This window comes from Gallus gallus, chromosome 1, assembly GCF_016699485.2.
Source record: "Gallus gallus isolate bGalGal1 chromosome 1, bGalGal1.mat.broiler.GRCg7b, whole genome shotgun sequence".
NCBI lineage: Eukaryota > Metazoa > Chordata > Aves > Galliformes > Phasianidae > Gallus > Gallus gallus.
In genome coordinates this window covers 50,855,858-50,873,659 of record NC_052532.1, presented here as the reverse complement: position 1 = coordinate 50,873,659, position 17,802 = coordinate 50,855,858, and the positions used below count along the sequence as shown (strand labels likewise).

Below are 17,802 nucleotides of genomic sequence, written 5' to 3'. Positions count from 1 at the left end.
TTGGGCAAAAAGTACTTGACACGTCGAGCGGACTCTGTTGTGTGTGTATATATAGAAAACAAGCCGAGCTGGCAGTGCTTCTCCCATTGGCTTCGCGCGCTTCTCGGGGGCGTGGCCCCCGCCGCGGCCCCGCCCTCCGTCGCCATGACTACAAGCTAATTACCCTCTCCCCCCGCCATCCTATTGGCTGTCCATCCCGCGCACCGCCTTGGCGGGCGGTGGGCGTGGCCTCCGCGCCTCCCGGGGCGGAGGGGCGGAGGCGGAGGGCCGGGGCAGGGAAGATGGCGGCGGCGGAGCGGAGCCGCTCCCCGGCGGGGGGCTCCCCGGTGCCGGCCTGCATGTTCGCCCCGGAGCCCGGCTCTCCGGGCGGGAGGCCTCGCTTGGCGGCGGCCGCCTGCTCCTTGCGCTCTTCTTTCGAGGCGGAGGACGGTGAGGCGCTCAACGGAGAGCCCGAGATCGACCTCACCAGCAAGGTAGGCCCGGCGGCGGGCACGGGCTGGGCCTTCTGTCAGAGGGTCCCGGCCGGCGGGAAGGGGTTGGTAGAGATAGCAGGAACCGTGCGAGGGCTCCTCGAGGTCTGTCCCGTTCGGCCGCTCGCTGTAACCCTCTGCTCCGAGGGCCCGGCCCCTCTGTATGGGGCTGAGGGGGGAGAGCCGCGCTGTGCGGCTGTAGGAACCTTTGGCTGTGAGGGAACGGCCGAGCGCGGCACTGAACGCTCGGAAGATACCCTGTGAGGAAGCGAAGGAGGAGAATCAAAACTTCAGCGTCTGCCGGGCCACCTGTTCGTGTCTGAACGAGCTGGGCGAGGTGCGGATATCGGATGCCAGTGCCGACCTGTGTGCGTGCTTTGTGTTGGATACAACCGGCGTGGAGGAGCGCGCAGGAGGTCTCCGAGGGCTGTCACCCATCCCTGACAGCCGGGAACCGCCCGCAGCTCTGACCGAGAGGGAGGAAAGCTCTTCTCCTGCTGCTTCCATTGGTGTCGGCAGCCAGCCGTCCGCTCCCAGGCACCTGCAGGCGAAGTGGAAGTGACAGGTGAGCGTTATTTTGACCTTTATTACCACTGACTTGTCTGCATGGCAGTATACACCTGCTGCCCTGTTTTCTCAGGAGGGGCGGTGCTGCAGTGGCACAGGCTGCACAGGGAGGTGGTGGGGTCACCGTCCCTGGAGGTGTTCCAGAGCCGTGTGGATGTGGCACTGAGGACGTGGTCAGTGGGCACGGTGGGGGTGGGCTGGCAGTTGGACGGAGTGATCTTAGAGATCTTTCCCAACCAAAATGGTTGGCTGAGCGCTAAGGCTGTGAGCTCTGCCCCATCTCCCATGCTCTGTTCTCAGAACAGCAGTCCCATATGGAGAGAACACGAGAGCTAACTTGGCCTCCCCCCTGCCCCACTATTTCTCTGTCTTTCCAGCTGAATTCTCACCACTTCCTGCTTAAAACAGCGATTCCCACTGCAGTTAGTTTGTTTGCTGGCTTTCTGTCCCGCTCTGACCCAGCTGTTTGCTGTCTGACACACTTCTCTCTCATTCCCCTCCCCTGTGTGTTTGCACTGAGTTCTGCTCTTCTTAGAGAACGACGCTGGGGATTTTCTTATCAAGCACATATACTTTATCAGTTGATCAAGCAAACAGTTCCATTCATCAGCACAAATCCATTATCACATTAATCTTAATAGGTGCTTGTTTTCCCTTCAATACTAGTGCACTGCAGTAGTAATTATCTTTTAGGTCAAAAACAAATCTCATAAAGCTATTAGTGAAGCAGAATTTTTTAAGCTGTTATACGCTAGTTCTACACTGACAGCAGCACATTAGTAGCACTCAAAGTATGCCTGTTTACAGGAAATAGGAAGCAAAATACTGTATTACAGAAGGTGTTGGTGTGAGATTGAAATGTCACAGGGCTGGGTTGTCTTTCCCCTGACTTCCCAGTGGTTCGTGGTAGCCTCCCAGCCAAACGTCAGGCTGTGTCATACTAGCAAAGCAGCACTGCATGCTGTTTAGTATTTGTTTTGCCTTTAACCTTCATAGTTTGCTCACCTTGTGGGTAGGGGATGTGTCTTTCCTTACGACTGCCTGTGAAGTACTCACACTGTAACCTTAGCTTGACCTCAGCAGAAACTTTAAATTGCTATTCGTTGATTATGGCATCTTTCTTGCTGATGGGCAATGCAGAATGCACAGTCTGCTTGCCCCATGGAATCAGCTCATCCAGCTGTAGTTGCTGCCCGTCTCCGGTGTGTGTGTTAATCCCAGAGCTGATCAGAGGGAAGGTGGGAAACGTGGCCTCTCCCCAGACGTTGGGATGGGACTTTAGAGATGGCACCTCAAATTTGTGGGATTTGTTTCTTTCTGCTGCCATGAGAATAGAACGATAACGGGTTTTTGCTTTTTTGCCCTATAGGAGTTCTGAGATTGCTAGACCTGCGTGACTTCTGCAAACTGCTCCATGTCTGGCAAAGCTGAAAGAACAAAAGCAAAAATGTTTGACTTGATGAAAACCTGAAGAACAAGAGAGTATGTAATACAAGCATAGATGGGATTTCTCAATGGTGGGAAAAGAAAACAAACAAACACAGAAAGCCCCTCTCTGACCAAGAAGGGATCTTCAAAACACCACGTGGAGTGTTGCAGTGAGCTGGGACAATGGAGAGCTGGCTGGTGTCTGCAGGCAGCAGAAGCAGCCACGAGAAATGCTGAACAGCACTGAAAGGTGTGATCTGTGAAAGCTGCCACTTGATCTAACCTTCCTTCTCTTGACATCCCACTAAATCATATCATCTGTAAGCTTCATCACCCAGGGGAGGCTTTGAAGGACTCCTGCTGTTCAGGGCAGTGCTGTATCCCCTGGAACACCTTTCAGCATCACCATTGCTGATGGGGAACAGCGTTCTGATCTGTGCAACCTGAATGTGTGCAAGTACTGTGCTCTGTGAGCCCACAGCCCTCCTGCCCAGCACCGTGAAGAAGGGCTGCAATGAGCTGCTCAGTAGAAATGCTCCTGGTACTTCAGTCAACACACTGCTGAAGCATTCAGACTTGTAGAAGAGTGAAGCTGGTGCTGAGGCTTGAAGAAATGGAAGTTAACATGCCTCTATGCTGATGGCCTCTCTGATTACTGATCTTAATGGATATAACCACCTATTTAATAGATTTTCCTGAGTTCCTGACCTATACTGGTTCACTAGCCTGAGCAGTGAGATGGTTTGCCAGGAGTTCCTGAAAGTGCTCGCTGTACAAAACAAGCCCTACACGTCAACACACGGCCCTTTATTCCTCTCCTGATCAAACCTCTGAGCAGATTCTGATTCTCCTCTTAATACATCCAGTGGTTTCCTCTGAAAAACGAAACAAAGCCCAACCAATCCAGAACAAACCAGTAATAAAGGCAAAACTCAGTGCTTTGTAGTGCAATAGAGAAAAACTGTGGCCTACCACATCAGGGCACTTTACTATCTGTACTGCTTTGCAGACCATGCCAGTTCAAAGCCTTAGGTAGGGCATACATCTAGAGCAAGTACATGAAGGTGGTTGTCTCTCAGTTCTCTATCCCTTGCAGAAATACTGATGTTCTGTTCTACCATTAAGATCTGAGGAATGCATTGCTTTGGCTGCCTTAAGCTCTCACATTAGCACTTGCTATCTGTGCTCCATTTTTCCAGATGTGTGCATTGCTGTAGTTTTGAAAGCTGCTCAAACGTTGGTTATGATCCTTTGTGGTCCAGATTTCTAAGAAAGGACTTTATCATCTATATAGCAGCAGGTGGCAAAAGCTGAATACACATTTTGTTAGCTGCGCCAGCAAGTCAGGCTGTTTGAGGTCAGGCCTGCAGATGTAATGATTGTGAGCTGCTGTAAGCCATATGCTTTAGACAAATCTAACACCAGTTTCACACTGGTCTGGGTGCACAGTGCAGTGAAATACATCTTTCTGGCTGTGCTCTTGGAGCACGTATGTAAGAGCAGCTGGTGGAGGTATGGATTTCATGGAGTGCTGTAGGGTGGCATAGCAGTGCATACCTACAGAGCTGTAGGTTTTTCTGCCTACATGTGCCCTGCAGTGGGTCTGCAGAGCTTCCTGTTGCAGAGGAGCAGCAGAAATACCCACCTATGGTATTTGTTGGGAGGAAATTCCTCATCCCCTTTGTGCTTTCCTTGCATGGAAACAGGTATTACACGGAAGTCGAAGTGGGACGTTCGCTTGCATGTGGCTTTTAAACATCGGTTGCTTCAAAATGAGGTGCTTGGTATTCTTACTTGCTTTGAAGTAAACCTTCCCATGTAAATGAGCTCTGAGCTCAGGCTAATCATCTCGTGCAGTGTCACAAGGAAATAGTTGCCAGCAAAGCAGTCCTAAAAACAACCAGCCACATATACACACAAAGCCAGAAAGCGGTCCTTGGAAAAGAGCCTTCATCTTTCAATAAAGCACTCTGTTTGATTGTCCTCATAGCGGAAGTAGGTTCTGACTTTTCTTTTTCCCTTGACATCTGCATGTTGGGTATTTAATCTCTTTTCCAGCTGGTGATGGTGAGTCCGACCTCAGAGCAGTACGACAGTTTGCTGCGGCAGATGTCAGAGAGGATCGATGAGGGATGTGGGGAGACCATCTATGTCATCGGGCAGGGATCAGGTCAGTACAGCTTCCTCTGGATAACAAGAGAAAACATGAAAATGATAACCTCTGTGACTGCTGTTGAAGATGACACTTCACCATAACAACGTGGAAACCTTCCTAAAGCATGGCAGAAGGCCATCTTATGTTCTTCTCGTTTAAAATCATACGGATCCTTTGTTAGTGTGTGCCTCCACTGCGGAGAGGGAGGTTTGCCTTTTCTGAACTTGAGGTCTTTGTGTCACATTCACTCAGCTGTGGCTGCACACGTTTGCCTTTGTAGGTTTTAGCAGTTTAGTGTGGGCTACCTTTTGTGTTCTTTTTCATGACTGGAACGTTCCCATCTGATGCTGATAAAACAGTACCGTGCGTGGTCTTGCTTTGAAATGCAAAGTTCTGAATGCAAAATGAGTTGTCTGTCTCTATCATAAGGCTAAAGGTGTACTTAAAGTATGCTAAATATCTATTGAATATCTAGTTGTAGGCAAATGATTACTGGTTACTATGCCCGAGGAAGAATATAAAACCATGGTCATCAGTGTTAGGGTTGGCTGCATTAATGGAGGGAATTGTGCTACCTCAGCACTGTTTGCTTTTCAGGTTTTCTTCGTGTCTTGCATAGCAGCCAACATAGAAGATAAGCCAGGATTAGATGAACAGTGGTCATGCAGCCAACTTCAAGGGAATGCTTTTGTGTCCAGACAAGCTTCCCAAGTGTATTCTGAGCCCTCGGTCTTCCTGATAACCACAACTGCAGGGAGATCTAGCTAGTCAGGCTAGTAAATGCTTTCTCTTCTAGAACAACTTCTGGGTGTGTGTTAACAGGTTATTGTTGCAGTGATGTGCTTAAAATAGGTGTTTGTTTCCTAAAACAGGAGATAAAACTTCTGATTTTATTTCAGGCTACTGCGTAGCTGTGGAAGGTGGGGTTCTTTTCTGTCGATAGGGGCCATTGGAAACAGCGTCCAGTAGAAGGAAAAAAAAAAGATATCCCTCCACTTTCTCATTCCCTTTGAGTTTCTGTGGTTTTGAATATGGTGGGTGTGATGACAGAGGCCAGGGAAGGCTGCTTCATCAGTATTGACAAATACCTGTTGTCCCTTAGCTGTTACTCCCATCCTCCACTCCTCATACCCTTCTATGACCCAGAACCCCAACCATGATGCTTCTTGTTTTTCCCACCATCTCCACAACTTCTTAGTTTGCTTACGAAAAACCACCCAGCAGCTCTGCGTGTTGCAGACCTTTGCAGTGACTGAAATGCTGATTAGTCCATGCAAAGGGCAGTTACTGCTTACCAGCAGGTGACTCAGCCACGCATATAAATGACTGCACAGCAGTAGTTTTGGTCATCCAGGTACTATGTGTCACTCCACCTTTCTTTGTGTGCGTTTTTGGTTGGTTGGTTTTTTACCCCACAGAGAAGATTCTGGCCTGAGATCTGTGCAGCTTCTGGGTCGGAGAACAGCTGAGAGCTCTGGTGGCCTTTCAAGTGGCTGAATGGCTGCCACTGGCTTTCTCTGACAGTCAGCCCTTTGCTGGGGTGAGCTGTGCAGAAAGAAGCAAGAGTGCCTCATTCTTTTTTTTTTCCCTGCCTCGTGTGCTTGTCAGCATTTCTTCCAAGTGCGAGGATGAAGGCAGTGGGACAGGCCAAAAACCTTGTTTTAACTGGAGCATGTGGGGGCCAAAGGAATTGCTGTGTAGGCCAGATTTGCAGAAAAGTGGAGTTGGTATGTGGTTTTTTTCTGAAGTAAGCTGATAGCTTAAATTGCTTCAATGTTCACTGGTTAACCATGATGATATTCCAGTCAGAGCTTTCATTTTTTCAATGGTGTTTCCTCTGTTACAGCGTGAGTGGAGATTCTCTATCAGACTGAAGGAGACTCTTGTTTGTAGTAATAGCAAGGAAAGCTCTCTTTGCTGAAAGATGGTGCATTTCTAGTGTATTTTGAGAATTAAAATATATAGTCCTTTATTCTCTTTGGCAAAGGATGTTTATTCTGTTGACACGGTTGATGTCTCTGGTTCACATGTGAGTCCTGATCAGTATGAAGGCGCCAAGCAGGATGAAACTGCTGCTGACTGTTGCACAGCGATGCTCACAGACTGTCCTTTGTCTCCTCAACCTCACACCAGATGGGACCGAGTACGGTCTGAGCGAGGCGGACATGGAAGCATCCTATGCCACATTGAAGAGCATGGCCGAGCAGATAGAGGCTGATGTGATCCTCCTGAGGGAGCACCAGGAGGCAGGGGGCAAGGTGCAGGACTACCTGGTTCGGAAACGTGTGGGTGACAACGACTTCCTGGAGGTCAGGTAAGGAGCCGGGTGGAGACAGGTTTAGTCAGCAGCCCTGCTGCATTCTTACCCTGTGAGCACTCTGTGATGCTGAGCCAGCGACTCTGGTTGGAGTCTAGGTGTTGTCGTTCCCCAGCAAAGCTTGACCACTCCTTGCTAGTAAAATCTCCTTTTTGTTGTTATTGCTGTCTCTGGGAGCTGTTGTTTGGGTGACAATGTGGGACACTTGTGCTAGAATTCCATCAGGATTTTCTTCTACTCCAAGACTGTGATGATTCTGATCACCTTTTAGTGGATATCTAATAGCCTGTGTAATTTGACTTCAGAACCTGCCCAGCCTTGGGTGGAATGGATTTTCCCCATTTGCCAGCAGCCATAATCATCACCTTTATCAGAAACAGGCAGAGAATTGCTGTAAGGAAGGGTCTTCTCCTAGAAGATTTCATTGTCGTTTGGGCTTTGCCTTTTCCAGGAACAACAGCTTATAGTTCTCTTTTCTCCCTAGCATATGGTGCTATTGCAACGTGAAGAAGACAAAAATGGCAGAGGGATTCTAGCCCAAGCTGAGATGTAGATTTTTGAGCTGCCACAGCACCTGTGTTTGACTGCAGAGACTAGGAGTTGAGAGAAGAGATATTCTGTATAAGCACCAAACAATTCTGGATTCAGCGCTCTAAATTCTGAGCATCAGTGACATATTCCAACAGTCTTCTACTTTGCAGTCCCCGGAGCTTGCGATGTTCCCTGTTAACTGGGAACTGTGAAAGAATCTCTGCTCTACCTGTAGAGATCCAACGTTTTTAAATTGCTGTTTGCAGGTCAGGGAGAAGAAACTATTCGCAGGAGCAGTGGTGGTTGGAGTTTGTTGCTTCAGGTAACAGATTTTAACAGGCTCCTTTCTCCTTTTCCCTTCAGGGTAGCAGTGGTTGGCAACGTGGATGCAGGAAAGAGCACCTTGCTGGGTGTCCTGACACACGGTGAGCTCGACAACGGCCGAGGCTTTGCTCGGCAAAAGCTCTTCCGCCATAAGCATGAGATTGAATCAGGCCGCACCAGCAGCGTGGGCAATGACATCCTGGGCTTCGACAGCGAGGGCAACGTGGTGAACAAGCCTGACAGCCACGGTGGCAGCTTGGAGTGGACAAAGATCTGTGAGAAATCCACCAAGGTCATCACTTTCATTGACCTGGCTGGTCACGAAAAATACCTGAAAACCACCGTCTTTGGCATGACCGGCCATTTACCTGACTTCTGCATGCTTATGGTAGGTAGCAAGAAAGGTATATGGTACCTGCAGAAAGAGTGCTGTTGGCAGCTTTACAGCCTCAACTTGTTCCTATTGCAGGGTCCCTGTGGGTTGTGGAGAGGAGCTGCTGCTAGGGGTATCTAGACAGGATTCTGGGACAAGTTCCCCAGGACTGTCAGTCACAAAGAGGTCTGAGATGTATGATTCTTGGCAAGTGAAAGCTTTTTAGACTCCAGAGCACCTTGTTAGAGCTGTGGAGCAATGATTCCTTGGCCAGTAGCTGCGAGCATTTGAAGTGAGCAGAGTCGCCTCATTTGATCCTGCTGCCACATCTACAACCTGATCATAGCCTACTGTGTCTGTGATGCAAGATGTTCTCTGTAACCCAGCTTACTGCAGGAGGAGCACTGAAGGAGGAGTGCTGACATCCATGTCTATTGTATCTGCTGTAGGTTGGCAGTAATGCTGGGATTGTTGGAATGACCAAGGAGCACTTGGGCCTGGCACTTGCACTCAACGTTCCTGTCTTTGTTGTGGTGACCAAGATCGACATGTGCCCAGCCAATATCCTCCAAGGTAAGTCCTACGTGCTCTCTCTAGGTGTGTTCCTTACCTCTGAATGTGCCGTTGTGCTCCATTTGGGTTGAGGAATCATCGCCAGGGGAAAGCTGCTTTGTTTGGTTTTGACTGCATCTTAAACACCTTCCAGAAATCTAGACTTTTTATTTCCCTTGCCCATTTGCAAGGCAGTTTGCTTGTAGTCACCATTTCAGAGTGACCCTGATGGGAGGGGCTCAGCTGGGCAACAAAAAAGTGTCTGCTACAGGATTTTGTTTAACTGAGCTCTAAGGGGAAAAGTGTGCAGGCAGAGCTGTGGTTTTTGTTTTCTCTGTGGGTGTTCAAACCTAGAGAGAAAGCCTGGAAGTTCTCTTGAAATCTGCTGCTGCTTGCCCACAGTTTGGATGTGATCTTAAGCTGTGGTCAGTCTTGTTCTCTGGCAGCTGCTAGGCAAGGGGCCAGCTGCTTGTTGCGTCCTGCTTACCCGGGCACTTCTCAGATATGCTGGCATCACTTCAGCAGCTCCTTCCTTTGTCTGACCAACTAACCAACATGCAGTAAATCACAGTTCAAGGCGGCCACGTATGTGTAGCAGGACTGGAAAAGGCACAGGTGAAGGATGACAATGAGCAGCAGGGGCTAGCAACTTCCTTGGGACCCCAGCAGTGGCCCTTTAACCTGCTTGACATTTTTCTCAGGGTGTGACCAATTCTCACCTTTAAGATCCCCCTGATGTGTTCTCACATCTTCAAGAACGTGCTGTGGTTAATTGAAGTGATGCTTTTCTTTGTTAAGCTGTCCTTTGGATCAGGAAAGTGGGTGCTCCCAGTACTGTCTGTAGTCAGCTCGTTTTTGTAAAAATCCTGAGTGTGTTTCAGGGCAACAGAAGGATGTGATCAAAAGATAATTTGAATATTTCTATAATAAGTTTGTGAAATAAATGCAAGGCCTGACTAATAACATAATGACTGGGAAGGAAGGGGAACGTTTGGCTCAGTGAGGAGAGAAGGGCTGCTCTTGGGAGAAGCCTCCCTCGTGTCATGTTCTGTTTAAATTAAATAGACACAAGGTTTGGCTCAAATGCATCTGTGAAGAGCAGATGGCATGATTAGATGTTTGTCTTTGTATCCAAAACATCTTTCTCCCATAGGCAATCGTTTGTTCACAGAAGCCATTTAATTGGATGACAATTGAATGACTTACTCTTTTAAACCCATCGCAGCCTTTTGTTTTTTCCCCTCGTGTTGTAAGGCACTTTGCAGGAGGAAAGTGATGCTAGTGCATCAGGTATTGCCCCTGCTGGTTGACAGGTAGGAGGCTTAGAATATAAGTTAAAAAGGGAAGAATTCAAAGCTGGGAGATCTGTCCCAAAACCGTTATATCTGGGTCTACGTTGTCGTACTCTTTAAAGATGATCTTTACCCTTTTTATGCTTCTCTGATCTTCTGTGGTAGATCGGTTGCCAGCCAAAGGCTTTTGAGGTTTGTTTGGTCAAAATCGATTTCTAATTCGCATATTCTCCAGTATGAGAAAGCCTTTCTAGGAAGAGGAAGTATTTTATAACTACTTACAGCTCCCTAATAGACAGCTATAAAACCTGTACTTCACCGCACTGCACTTGTAGCCGCAAATATCTGTCTGTCGCTTGGCAGCAGGCATGAAATAGAAGATGGAATGGCTCCTAAATCCCACCTTGGCTGTAGCAAACTCACAGTAGCACTCGCACACTTTTGGCCACCTTCTCCTGTCTGTTTGTGCAAGAGTGCCAGCCTCCCTTCGGGAAAGCCAGCAAAAGTGATTCGTAAAGGCGGGAGATGCTGCCCTAACAATATTCATTTCACCCTTTAAGAAACCCTGAAGCTGTTACAGCGACTGCTGAAGTCCCCAGGGTGCAGGAAGATTCCCGTGCTGGTTCAGAGCAAGGATGATGTCATTGTAACAGCCTCCAACTTCAGCTCAGAGAGGTAATGGGAGTAGAAGAGAGTTGTTTCTCTTTCAATCCTATCTGGAGACTGGGTGAGAAGGTTCAGAGAGAGTCCCGTTGTCAAGATGTGTTCAGGTTGTGTTTGCCATGTGGTGTGTTGATTCCCTAAGAATGTGTTCTGAGATCGACCTGCTTGTTGCTCCCCTCTGAGGTAGAAATGAGAGGCTGCTTCTGGGCAGTCTGCAGGGTACTCGACTTCCTTCAGTCCTGGAACCTTACACCTTTTCCTGAATGTCATTAGAAGGCAGAGGCAGGGTTGTAGGGTTTCAGAGATGGGGTGTTGTACATCTGACTGCTTGCCAGGCTCTCCCTTCCTAGCACTGTGTGTTGAATACAGTCCAAGATTTTGGATGTCTCCCTACATGTGGAATCCCAGGCAGGGAGGCGAACTAACTCAAGTTTCATCAATTTCCCTTTACAGAATGTGCCCAATTTTCCAGATTTCGAATGTCACCGGGGAGAACCTAGATTTGCTGAAGATGTTTCTTAATCTCTTGTCTCCACGGACCAGTTACAGGGAAGAAGAACCAGCAGAATTCCAGATAGATGATACTTACTCTGTCCCGGTAAGGGACCTGGCATTTGGAGCAATTTTCCACTGTGTGTTTTAGGTTAAAGCGGGTATCATCCCTGGGGGGGGATGTTCTAAGAGCTCGTCTGTGAGTGTTGTTGAGTAACCCTCATTACTGGTGTTTGTTTTCTGGCATAGGGTGTAGGAACGGTTGTGTCTGGGACGACACTGAGAGGCCTAATCAAGCTGAATGACACCTTGCTGCTGGGGCCGGATCCACTTGGCAACTTCCTGCCTATTGCTGTCAAATCCATCCACCGTAAGAGAATGCCTGTCAAAGAAGTGCGGGGAGGCCAGACTGCCTCCTTCGCTTTGAAAAAGGTGAGATGGTCTGCTCAGGACCCCCAGAGTAGGAGCTACCCCTGTAATTTCAGAGTGCTCTTGAAGATCAGCTGCTATTGGACTGCAAATCTCAGCTGCCTCATTTTGTGGCACAGTAAAATCCCGTAGAAACCCTGTAGGTCCCATGTTCTACGTGACAGGTGCCAGGCTAGAGCAGTGGGACCCAAGACAATGAGGAATAGCATGGGAGATGTGTAACAAAGCAAGAAAATTCTCTGTGCTGCAACTGCATAAGTGTTTCTGAGTAAGATGACCTCAGAAATTTCTGCTGAATTCAACTTTTGCAACCTTTGCATAACATTGTTGCCTACTAAATTGTACTTGCTTTGCCCTTTTGTGTGCATGAGTTAATGTCTGTGAAATCCCTCAGGATCCTTCTGGATGCAGTCATCCAGAGAAGAAAATTTCTTCTCCGGAGAGTCGTGCTGAAGATTTTTTTGGGGGGTCTCTGCTTTTCAGATCAAGCGTTCTTCCATCCGGAAAGGAATGGTAATGGTGTCACCCCGCCTGAATCCGCAAGCATCATGGGAGTTTGAAGCAGAGATTCTGGTGCTCCATCACCCCACCACCATCAGCCCACGGTATCAGGCCATGGGTATGTGTCAGAGCGCAGTCTCAGCTGTGTTTCCCAGTGGTGGTAGTTTACTTCAGCTGTAGTCTTTTCGGTCCTGATGGCTCTGTCAACCTGAATAGAAGCCTGAGATTTTGCTTTTACTGTAACAACAATCCATTAGAGGGACAGGAGGGAAGAGACTGAGAAGAGTAGTGGGGATGAATACATAAAAGGAGATCTGTGACTCCAAGTGTTTCTGTAGCCTGCCTGAGCTGTATCTCCGTGGTGCAAAGATTCTTTACCTTCCGCTGCAGATAGACTCACTCTGGGTCTGGCCTTCTAGCCCAGCTGCTTGGCGTCTAGGATTCTGTTAAGGGTGCTTCATAAAGTCTCCATCCAAAGGGAACTGTTCTATCTCATACGTGTTTTCTCTTTGAGGACTGAACAAAGGCAGACGTGTGACGCATATAGCCTATGGTACAGAGTCGATTTTTCACATATCAAACTCAGCACTGTTAGTCGTAAAGTAGCAAGAGCTGCCTTAGATGTCTTTCTGAAGCTTATTTCTCTAATGACACCCTTTGTTGAAAGCTTTTGTGCATTACATTCACAGTGCATTGTGGCAGCATCCGTCAGACAGCCACGATTCTCAGCATGGACAAGGACTGCCTGCGGACAGGGGACAAAGCCACCGTGCACTTTCGCTTCATCAAGACCCCAGAATATTTGCATATAGACCAGCGCCTGGTCTTCCGTGAAGGCCGTACCAAAGCTGTGGGTACCATCACTAAGGTAAAGGCCAAAGAGTCTGACTTTTTTTTTTGCCCATTAGCTACTTGTGTCGCTGAGAAGCCAGCAGGAGAATCCTGATAGCTCTGGAGAATTGAGGGAAGAAGCTGTCCTTCAGTCACAGCCGTCAGCCCTGACGTGGGTTGCAGATGACCGATATGCTTTGCTGTGTGGTGGGTCTTGGCTGGTACGAATGAGGGGATGAGAAGGCAGGGGGTGACCCAAATGCCTCTGGTTCTTAAGGCTTAGTCTCCTTCTGAGAGCTTCCAACTGGTCCCTTTGATTCACGTGGTGGAGGTCTGAGTAGCATCTCATCTGAGTGGCACTTTCAGCCCCATAGGGAATGTGAAGGGCACATCAGGATTTCTTTGAACAGAATGCTGTCTGTATTCTTTCCCCAGTATATGTTGGTATTAATTCTCCCGGTTTCTTTTCATTTAAAAAATGACACTGAACCTTAACAGATTGGCCTAGCAATTTTAATGTTGCTTGTGTCCTCTTCCTTTGTGATACGCAGTTACTCCAGACCACCAATAACTCCCCAATGAACTCCAAGCCACAGCAGATCAAGATGCAGTCAACAAAGAAGGGAGCTCTTACAAAACGAGAGGATGGTGTTCCTCCAGTTGGGATGGCAACTGGGGGCCCACTGGTGGGGGACGAGCCCCCCTCAACAGCCGCAGCACCACCAACACCTACTGCCCTGCAGCCATCGGTAAGTGAGGGGAGCAGCTTGTCTTTTCTAGCTCTGTGCAGCCTGTTTTCCAGCTGTTGGAGGAAAGATGCTCTAGAACACCACCATTATTCTCTCATTGCACTCACCTTGAGACTCGCCGTGTGGCAGAAGCAAATGGAAATATAGTCTCACAGCAAAAAATCAGAGTTATCTGATGACTGGATGACTCTTCATGGCTGACCTTCCAGCAGCAAGAAGTGTAGGAGCCTGGGACAATTAAAATTGGACCTCAGGAGTAAGGCTGTATAACCCCACTTTGCAGCGTCTCACTACTTGACTGTGGTCATGGTGGAAAAGTTGTTCATATGCCCAGTAGCTGAAGTAGCAAAGGATCTAAAAAAACACTCACAAAATGGATCTCTACTGTCTGAATGACAGATGGAGCATCCCCACACTAGAGAAACCGCAACACAAGTAGTGGTATCGAGCACAGCTCACAGAAAGAAGATGGAGATATCCAAGGAAAAGGGTACGGTCTGGTTTTTTGGTGCTCCTTTCTGGAGCCAGGAGTTGTGCTTGGTGATCCTTATGGATCCCTTCCAGCTTGGGATATATTTTTATTCTGAGGAAAGGCTTTTCACTTTCTAAACAGATTTATCCAACTTGCCATGTTGGTTAGGACTTCTCAGCTTGGTTTTTCCAAGAAGGATACCCAGCTGTGAAAGGAACAGAAACTCCATCATAACTGCAAGCTTTAGGAGTTATTTTATCAGCTTTATTACACAGATCTCCTTTCACTGTACTTACCTGGTAAGCAGCAAAAGGTTCAGAAACTGACTGTAAGGAGTCTTGGTCAGCATTCTCCCTTTTAGTTTTAACTGTTGCCATTGGTCAAGTCTCAGACTTCTGAGCCAGGCTGGCTTCTGAAAGAGGGCCCTCTGGCAGAGGTTCTTTCCCGTGTTTATGCTTGTGGCTTCTTATTGATCGCTCATCACCTTGTTGTGGAATCACTGTGGTTATAGGAAAAGCTCCTCGCTTGTTTTGTCCCTCCCCCTGAGAGTCTGTGTTGCTTTTGCTCTCGCTGATTTCTGTCTCTCTCTCCTCGATGCTTCCCATCAGCCTGCACTGGATGAAGAGCCCCACATCCGTGAGGGCAACAAGGTATTTGGCTACTTTGAATGAGAATGGTGGGTTTGTTGGCTGGAGTCTGGGGACAGAGTCGTGTTAGTAGGAGTGCTGGGAGGGGGGCCCTCCTTCCATTCCCCACAAAGCCAAGGGAATCTGAGATTCAGTTGCCCAAATGCAACTCTGTGGCTCCCGCTGACTCCTAGAGGAGTTAAGCATCCAGAACATTGGGAGATCGGGTCTTGCCCAGCTCCAAGGCCCACACTTCATAATGTGTTTGTCTGTCTTGTTGCTCCGTCCGTCACGGTGCATCTGCCTTTTTCCTTCCCGCAGTAGTAAGCAGCCGATCGGTCACGGCCACCATCCCAGTATCTGGATGTGTGTTTTGGACTCCTGCTGCGTTGACGATCCGATGTAGAGGTCACTGCATACTAAGATGCCTCTTCTTGTTTTTCAGTCAAAAGTTGGAGGAGGAGGCCGGCGACGAGGAGGTCAGCGCCATAAAGTGAAGTCTCAAGGAGCCTGTGTGACTCCTGCCAGCGGCTGCTAAATTTCTTACTCCTCCTCCTCCTGAGGAATTCCTCCCCTTCCCTTCATTTCTTATCCAAAAGATCCAGAGCAGCTCAAACCAAAACCCATCCCAGCTGACTGGCTGCAGAAGCATCTTCCTTCCTCCTCAAAGGAGAAGATGGAGAGGAACATTAACTTATAAGCTAATGAAGGTGATAAGACACAGAACTGAGTAACTGACACCTTCCTCCTCCCCCTGTCGACACATTTTTGTACATCATGGGCTTAGTTTTTATTGTTATTAGTTTTTATTATATTTTGTGTGCATGAAGATGAGAGGAGAGACTGGATAGAGCCAAGAAGAGCCAGTTAGCTGCCTCCCTCCTCCCTCACCCCATTCTGTCTCCAGGACTTGCTGCTCTCTCTCACATGCTATCTCAAATCCTGGGGCTGTCTAACACCTGAAATTTCAGACTTGCAGTGGTTAAAACTCATTGTTTAGGGTGACTCTCTATGGCACTTTCTGCACTGCCGTGGCCACATGACAGATATGTTTTGAGTTCTCCCCCATCGTAACCGATCTATAAGTGGTTTTAATTTCAGGTCGTAGTGACAGAGATTTGAATGAGATGATGGTAAGAAAAAATTAATTAGTTGGAGGTCGAAGAGGGAAGGAAATTGAAAAGCAGTTATTGATCTTAAGTTGAGGAATCCCATACTAAATATCCTTCTCGGATGCATTAGTAGCAGTTAAGACTTTTTTTAGAGACGGAGTTAAATGGGCAGTGGTTTGCCCATCCTGTTCCCCTTCTCTGCTTTTCTTATTGTCTGTTCGGTGCATTTTGGAGCGAATAATCCTACCTGCCTCTCTTGGCTGTGGCAGCTCAATGAACAGTATTAACAATATTGTGCAGGAGCACTCAGTCCGTCCCTTGAGCCAGAGAAAGAGCCTTCTCACCTCGACGGACAGAGACCCCACGGGTGGAACAGACACCAGGTAAAGATGACCTCCCCTTGACTTTGGTTGCTCCGGGATTTCCTAAGCGTTTTCTAGAACTCACTGGCCCAACTTTGCTGTGGTAGAGATTATATGATTTGTCTTCTCTCCCCTCTTGGCCAAAGAGGGACCAAACTTAAAGAAGTACTTTCAGGTTTAGAAGTACGCGGTAATTTTTCTGCCTTTAATGAATTCAGTTGTAAATGGTAAATTCTAGTTTCGGGAAGGGCCCTGCAAGCATGCTCTGTCAATTACCAGTATCATGTCTTCTAACCCCAGGCTGTGTGAGCGATCGGTTCCCCGTTTGTTCTCATCTCTCCTCTCACTCAGCCTCCCCGTGGCTGCCTGCAGGACAGGAGTTACCCCCTGTGGGTGGGAGTGCAGGGCCGTCTGGAGGGAGGAGATGGACACCAGCAGATGGCTGCTCTCCCCGGCAGGTGTGGTCACCTTCAGTTTCTTTGAGGTTCTTCTTTCCCCAGTGGAAGACTTCTCATAGAGGGAGACTTCAAGGTTGTAGTCCCTCTCCAGAGGGCTGTTCCTGTTTCTTGCTAGAAGGGTAGAGCTCGTTCCGTTCACTACTTGGTTTCAGGTAGGCTGGAAAGCCAAAGTTGGAGGTAGGCTCAAATGCCATCCAAGCGAGAGCAAGCGGTAGGGCTTGAGAGGGAAGAGCTCCTCTCCTGCTGCGGATATCAGCACTCCAAAAGCATTAAGCAGCGTGGTGAGGCGAGGGACACCAGAGAGAGGAGGTGCACTTTGCCTTAGAGACTGTAGCGGCCTGAGCACGGGTGGCAGCGGGGAGGTCAGCCCGTCCTTTCCCAGCTATGTGCCTAAACACCAGCGCTCTCCTGGAGAGGGGGGAACCATAGGCGGCTACGACACTAATAGCACCCGCGTTGTGAGGGTGTGAAGTGTGGCTAAGCGGGGCACGAGGGCCTGCTGCCTTCGTCCTGGCCCTGCGGCAGCATCAAATGCATCAGATTTCACTGCCCTCTGCTTCTGAGGGGAGCGGAGGGCCGCGGCGGTGTTCTCTTTCTCCATTCCTTGTGCTCCAAATGAAGGAGACTGCCGAGACTGGACGAGGGTTTACTTCAGTTGGGGTGAAGGAGGCGGTGCGATCTCTTTTGTGACCAGCATTCAAAGATCACTCGGGCTGGCGTGATCTATAAAATAAATTTTAAAGAAGTTTGTTCCGAGTTAAAGGCTGTCCTGTGGCTTTTTGTCCTTCTGCAAAAAGCAGTGCTTGCAGCTCCAACACCGCCAGCCACAAGAATGTACACCTGGCACTGCTCTCCTTTGCTGGCTGCGAGAGGAGGCCGTGCTTGCAGCAGGGAGCAAAGTCCAGAGGGTTGCTGTAGCTGAGCCCCTACAGAATTTGCTTTGTGTAAGAGTTGGTGCTTCTCAGTGGTGGGGAAATGCCAAGCTTAGCAGTTCTGCTGTAATTGGTGAGCACAGGCTCCAGCCAGCTCTGGGGTGCGGGGATGTTGTCCATGTGCCAAAGCCTTCCCCCACACACAGAGCGGCCTCACAGGGAACTG

The 17,802-nt window shown here is 48.6% G+C and overlaps 1 protein-coding gene across 2 annotated transcripts; it reads left to right on the top strand.

Annotated features, from left to right (window-relative positions):
• Positions 1 to 269: 269 nt before the first annotated feature.
• GTPBP1 (GTP binding protein 1) lies at positions 270 to 17,466 on the top strand. 2 transcript variants are annotated; one of them, XM_040696663.2, is made up of 13 exons: positions 270 to 473; positions 4,524 to 4,635; positions 6,754 to 6,934; positions 7,832 to 8,180; positions 8,615 to 8,738; positions 10,570 to 10,684; positions 11,126 to 11,270; positions 11,414 to 11,596; positions 12,077 to 12,212; positions 12,784 to 12,962; positions 13,477 to 13,674; positions 14,755 to 14,796; positions 15,218 to 17,466. In XM_040696663.2, the coding sequence occupies exons 1-13, from the start codon at positions 282 to 284 to the stop codon at positions 15,308 to 15,310; spliced, it is 2,049 nt and encodes a 682-aa protein (XP_040552597.1). In that variant the 5' UTR covers positions 270 to 281; the 3' UTR covers positions 15,311 to 17,466. The 2 variants fall into 2 exon arrangements, with proteins under 2 accessions (XP_040552597.1, NP_001188376.1); NM_001201447.4 differs by lacking the exon at positions 14,755 to 14,796.
• The last annotated feature ends 336 nt before the right edge of the window (positions 17,467 to 17,802 follow it).

Excerpts from the sequence above, each read along its gene's own strand:
- GTPBP1 (XM_040696663.2), top strand. The coding sequence starts at position 282 with ATGGCGGCGGCGGAGCGGAGCCGCTCCCCGGCGGGGGGCTCCCCGGTG. Across the intron at positions 11,597-12,076 it reads CCTCCTTCGCTTTGAAAAAG|ATCAAGCGTTCTTCCATCCG; the intron begins GTGAGATGGTCT and ends TCTGCTTTTCAG. Across the intron at positions 14,797-15,217 it reads ACATCCGTGAGGGCAACAAG|TCAAAAGTTGGAGGAGGAGG; the intron begins GTATTTGGCTAC and ends CTTGTTTTTCAG.